This window comes from Limulus polyphemus, unplaced genomic scaffold (genome assembly GCF_000517525.1).
Source record: "Limulus polyphemus unplaced genomic scaffold, Limulus_polyphemus-2.1.2 Scaffold273, whole genome shotgun sequence".
In the NCBI taxonomy this organism is placed as follows: domain Eukaryota; kingdom Metazoa; phylum Arthropoda; class Merostomata; order Xiphosura; family Limulidae; genus Limulus; species Limulus polyphemus.
Window position 1 is genome coordinate 70503 of NW_013665883.1, and position 6461 is coordinate 76963.

General features: G+C 30.6%; 1 protein-coding gene across 2 annotated transcripts in view; it reads left to right on the forward strand.

Moving 5' to 3' along the window:
* Nucleotides 1-6461, forward strand: part of LOC106456938 (peroxiredoxin-6-like) — a 17132-nt gene that overhangs the window by 7651 nt on the left and 3020 nt on the right. For both annotated transcript variants that reach the window (XM_013916316.2, XM_022382713.1), the window contains exons 4-6: nt 1789-1929; nt 5447-5520; nt 5819-5891. In XM_013916316.2, the coding sequence (XP_013771770.1) occupies nt 1789-1929; nt 5447-5520; nt 5819-5891 (288 nt within the window). The remainder of the gene's footprint in view (nt 1-1788; nt 1930-5446; nt 5521-5818; nt 5892-6461) is intronic.

The window sequence follows — 6461 nt, forward strand, 5'->3', positions numbered from 1 at the left end:
AATCATCATTTTAAACGTGTGAAATGTTTTCTCTCTTCTGACATATAATGCGTATGAACCACTTTCTGACAGAATTTTCACTGGTGATGAAAAATGGATTCTCTATGCAAATATTAAATGCCAAAAACAATGGCTCAGTCCTAGACAAAAACCACTTCCGACCCAAAAACTTGGACTCCATCTTCAGAAAATGATGCTTTGCATTTGGTGGAACATCAAAGGAATGATTCATTTCGAACTCCTCAATTCACAGTGAACTGTCAATGCAGAGATCTATAGCCATCAACTGGAATGTTTAAATCAAGCTCTTCATCAGAAACGCCTTTCACTCGTCAATTGGAAAGGTGTTCTTCTCCATGACAATGCACATTCACATGTGGCACGTGTGACGCAACACAAGATTATGGAGTTGGGTTGGGAAGTTCTCCTCCATCCATCATATTCTCCAGATATGGCACCATCAGATTACCATAATTTTTTGTTCACTGCAACACCATCTTAATGGGAAAACATATGCAAATGTAGAAGGTGTTAAAGAGGACATCAAAATGTTTTTTGGTTCAAAGTCAAGTGATTTCCTTAATCAAGGCATTAACAACCTGACTGTAAAATGGAAAAGCATCATCGATAAGAATGGGGATTATTTAATTTAATAAATGTTTTGTTTTGATATACAAGTTGTTTGGGTTTTTTCATCTAAAAAAAACTAACACTAATTTCTTGATGACCTAATACTTGCATGTGTTTTAGGTTGTATGTTATATTGTATTCATTTATGTGATACCAAAGAAATGTCAATAAACAAGTTCCAAAGATCATACCAAGAATTTTATACATAACACTTGTTCACTGAGGCATTAGAAGCATAAGTGGTTGTTCACATACTTGATAGGTGCTCTTCAGATAAAAAGATAAGTTTTGATTTATAAGGCTTTCTAGAAACAAGTGGTTGGAAGTCAAATTTAATTGTCTTTGGGCCTTTTGGTCTCTAATAATATGCAGTAACTTTCAGAGAAAATACATAATCATCAAAAAAGAGAATACTTTGTTAATTTGCTAAAAGAGTTGTGTTCCTTCCCTGAAAAGTACTAGTAAATTTATTTGGAAAAGATTAATAAAAATAAATAAATCGGTTAATAAGAAAATAATACAAAAATTTAATGTAGAAAAGGTTAATTGCAGGTTTACTCTTTCATATGGAAGTTAATGAAACATGGTTTCTTCTACTTTAATGTGTAAAGATCATGTATGATAATGAACATGTTTTTGTAAGGAATTTTGTTTTAGTATTAAAAAAAATTTTAAATTGGATATGATATTTTTAGTCATGCCTCTTTAATGTTTTGTGAAGAGGGGTGAAACACAAGATATTCATTAATATGTTAAATTACAAATAATTTTTTATTGAATATATCAGAATAACGTGTAGTTATAATTAATCTATTCTAAAAGTTTTCATTCTTTTCAATGTGTTGTACACTTAAATAATTATCTTTTGTCCCTTATGTAAGTCAAACATTTAAGTAGTACAGATTACTTTGAAGTGGATGGACGATAAGGAATCTTCTCCATTGTGAGAACTAGATATTGAAATTGCCTATATCGGAACATAATTGTCTACATCTAAGTTATATCTGAACTGTAGCGAATCTCTCAAAATTCATCATATATTTAGAAATATTTATACATGTGTGTTTTCAAAAAGCAAGGTTGGGCTCTGTAATTATTTATAAAGTGGAACAAATTTTTCATTATTAATTCTTTTTGTGTATTTTCATCCAACCTTAGGACATAAAATCATACTGTAAATTTGGACCAGGATTTCCATATCCTATAATTTCTGATGAGAAACGTGAAGTAGCTGTAAAGCTGGGAATGTTAGATCCTCTGGAAAAGGACAGCCAGGGACTTCCTTTGACGTGCAGAGCAGTAAGCTATTTTAAACTTTAAGTTGCAGAAAGGTTAGGTTTACAGATTTTAAGTTGGATGGTTTTAGTCTTAGATGATTTTTATTTCTTGTTAAACTGAATAATAATAATAAAAATTCTATTTCATTTAAAATAGGTTCTAAAGTCTGTGATCAGTTGGAAATATCTTCAACTGAGAAATACTCTTTTCAAAATAAATAAATCTTATCACAGAATTTACAGTAAAAAATATGTATACTAAGAGTCCACAATGAAAGTTACAGCCATTTTTATAAATAGGTTATGACAAGAATTACCATTAAAAATAATCCTGTTTCTCAGATTATACACCTGTGGGGGAGGGGTTACTATTATTCAAGTGAATTCATTTTATGCTAAATTAAAGTTTGAGTGGACAAATTTTCACCCACATATATATTGTTGCATATTTTATTTATAAATACATGTATCTTTGTGTATAATTATCTGAAAGATTTATTTTAAAGGGATATCAAGAATTAAAAGCCCCTGTGATTTTGCAAACAGAATCAAATCAGGCTAGAATTTTTTGAAGTGTATGTAGTAGCGATACCTAGAAAAGGCAGATTAGTTTAATAGATATGTTGGATGAACATTAGAGGTTAATATTAATGCATGATTTTTCTTAAGAGCACTTATGAGTTAGATTAAATTGGAAACTTTGCTAAGGACCAAAAAATCTTGGTGTCACCTCTGATCTGCAGGTCATAGTATGTCATCCCTTAAAATAGAGAACAATTTGTTTTTCAATTTATAAATCCAAAGTAACTGTATGTATTTCTACTTCACCTGATGCAGAAAGTAGGTAATAAAATATAAAACAATGAACTACAGTTATAAATATAATAGTATTAAACTGTTGAGATCATGGAAAACAAAGCTTTTGTGAAGTGTTATACTTTATAAATTGGGAACTCTTTAATATATATGATTGGTTTTTGTCTATTCCACATACTGTAGAACTTTGAATACATTCCAACTGTGTGAAACTCATCCTTTTGTTTGTGTTTCTCAAGTGTAACTAAGTCCTGTGAATAAACTGTTATGTAACATGTGTATTAAAAGCTTTTACAGTAACTTGTACAATATTGCATGTGTAGACCCTGTGGTAGTGGTAGACCTTCATATTTTGAAGTCGACAAGCTAGGTTCAAAATCTGTGCAATACCACAAAATATTTCCTGCACTTTAAGCTGTGAATGCATTATAAGAATGTCAATCAATCCTTTAGCACTGTCTTCTCTCTGGTCAGTATATAACCTTAGGAGCTTTGTCATAAATACAAGTGCAGAAACAATATTGCTAAATGGATGTATAAAGATAAAGGCAAATTTTCAGATTTCTCAATAATATTAATACTGATAATAAAAAGGATGTGTTTAGAAAATCCTCCCTTCTTGTTGTGTCAAAGAATTAAATGGTTACATCTATGTACTTTAGGTTATTTTAATTCTTTGCATTTGCAGATCCAACCTGCTCCATTTTTACTTGAGAAATTATTTATAAAGAGTAACTCGATCAAATTAGTTTGTTTTTTTATTAATTTTTAATTTATGCAAACTGGGGGAAAATGGCCAGTGAAAATTACTTTTCTTCACTTAGCTGGATCTTTAACACAGATAACAATAAGATTTATTAATAGTAAACACATTATACATTAAAGTAATAATATTTTAATTTATCCCCCAACATCACTGATTTGTTTGAAAAACATTGAAATATAGTGATAAGTACGAATAATGCAGATTGAAACTTAAATAGTAGAATATTGTTATGACAGTGGAAGTCATGTGATGCTGGAAGCATGCGCGCTAGAGTTTCTAGAAGGATCATGATTGTTCCTGGCAACTCTAGTCTTTTCTAGGCACCCTCTATTTTAGTATATAAGCCCAGCAAATAAAGCGGAGATATGATTGCAGATAGAGGCAGATAATTGAGTCAAGCCGTAAGTAAAGTGTGTAAATCGCTGTGAATTATAGCTAAGTTAAAGTGACTGTGGAAATTAAGCGTATTACAAAGTTTGTAACAAGAAAGAATAAACTAGTTTTAATTAAGAAAGGACTTGTATTGCTGAAGTTTCATCGGAAAGAAATTATACAGGAAATTATCAAACAAGCAGATACGTAACAATATGAATAACATCTGAGAACTTTGTAATTGCCTGCAATTATGTCATTTTAGCCAGACATGCAAGTATACAAAGAACAGAATAGGTAGTGTATAAAATTTCAGAATTTCTTGTTATTTAAAGCAACTTGATATATGTATAAATATATTCTCATTTTCCATCCATTGTTTTTGATAAGAATTTTTCAAAACAATTTCCATTTTTGTGTAAGTTATTGATTTAAATATTTACCTTGGGAACATACTGCAAGTTTTCATACATGCTTATTTTTGTTTTCAGTAAAAATTCTTGAGCACATGGAACCCTCTATTTATTCTTCCATCAGGTTTTGCACAAGAGGGGAGGAGATAAAGTTTAAATGGTTATTACATAGGATACCAAATTTAATAAAATTACATGACTGCAAAATCAAAATCTGCATTTCTAGACTTCACGTAAAATCAAGTCTAGGTCAGTGTTACTACATTCATAACTTTTGACTTTGGTTGTGCCCCCTAATGGCACAGCAATAGATTTGTGGACTTGTAATGCTAGAAACTGGATTTCAATACCCCTGGTAGGCACAGCAAAGATAGCCCATTCTGTAACTTTGTGCTTAACTACAAACTTTGGTTGTTTGTTATTTCACAAAAACTAAGTTGTTGTTGTTGGTAGCAAAATTTCATTAATAGTGTCTAACATTATACTGTTTGTTTGTAGTTATGCACAAAGCTACACAATGGGCTATCTGTGCTCTGCCCACCACAGGTATCGAAACCTGGTTTATAGCGTTGTAAAACATTATATTAAATGTTATTGTTTTAAACTGTTCTTACTTTAACAATCCATAATTTTAAACTGTTAGCAACATTTTATTTATTTCTTGTGCTGCTGCATAAAAATCAGGTCATTGTTTCTATCTATGTACATAAAGTATGTAAGAAGGTTTACTGTAGACATTAATTTTAGAGGTGATGTTTTTCTTTTGTTTGTTTTGTGATTTTTTTAAAACCACTAAAGTAAGAAACTTTGATTAGTAAACAGAATGATTTTACCATTTTTTAAGATTTGTATAATAATTTTAATTATCACGATGTAGAAGCACTGAAGTGTACATTTCTAAACATTTTCCCTGTGCTTTAGTTTTTCATAGTTAATTGTGCAGACATGTATTTTCACTATATCTCATCAGTCACTCAGGTTTTTACCAATAAGAATAATTTATTTTCATAACATGGTAAGCAACATTATATTTTGAATGTGTTTTTACTTTAAGACATTAATAACTAGAACTCTTTATGTAACATAGAAATTTTGCATGAAAGAAGTGTCAAACTTGGTGGGAATTATTTGTAACATTGAATGTAATTTCTGTTCTCTTGTGTACTTCGCAGCTGTTTATCATTGGGCCAGACAAGAAATTAAGGTTGTCAATGCTGTACCCAGCAACCACTGGACGGAGCTTCGAGTAAGTAGAGATGTGTATCAGGAAGATTGATAAACTAGCTTATTTATTCCTTCTACACAGAAAGTGTGTAGTAATTGCCAATGAATAGACATCTTTGAATGTTGTTTTGTTTTATTGTATAAGCACCCTAGTCCTAATATAAACATTCTGGAGCTAAAAATAAATCTAAACTTTATGTCAGAAAAACAAGAGTTACAATTAAGGCTCAAAGGTTGTGCATCTTGCAGAAGAACAAACTAAATATCTGTTTACTTGTCATGCTATTGATGTTTCATCAACACTCCTTATTCTCTTTCAGTGAAGTTCTTCGTGTGGTAGATTCGCTTCAACTGACTGAAACCAAAAAAGTAGCTACTCCTGTTGATTGGAAGGTGGGTAGAGAGTAAAACTAGTTACATTCTTAAAAATAAACTGACATATGCTTCAAACTGTTTAGTTTTATTTTTTGATTATTTCTACTTCCATCTACAGTAGTATCTACCAAAACTGTGAAATTAATCTTGTTTTTTAGTTCTATAGAGGAAGACGTCTACAAAACAAAAGTAACATGTTTATGGTGGAAATGAAAGTGGGAAAAATATCTGTATTCTAATATTCAAATATGTTCAATTATCTGAACTATCCTTTTGGTTCAGAGTTCTCTCTGGATTCGTTTTGTAGGCTGTTATTAATATTGTGTGTGTGTGTGTGTAAAAAGTTGTATATTGAGGAAATCTAGCTTACACACCTTCTAACAGATATATCTTTTCAAATAAGAACATTTTCAGCTGAAGAATACAGCAGAAATTATAATTTGAGACCACTGTAATGCTAACTGTCAAATTTTGGGTGAAGTAAAACCTTATCTTATAAAGCCTTACTTAGTTCATATTAACCTTTAGAAGAACTTTTAATTAAATGATTTATTGTAAGCAGTAAGCCTAGTGAACATTTAATGGCGT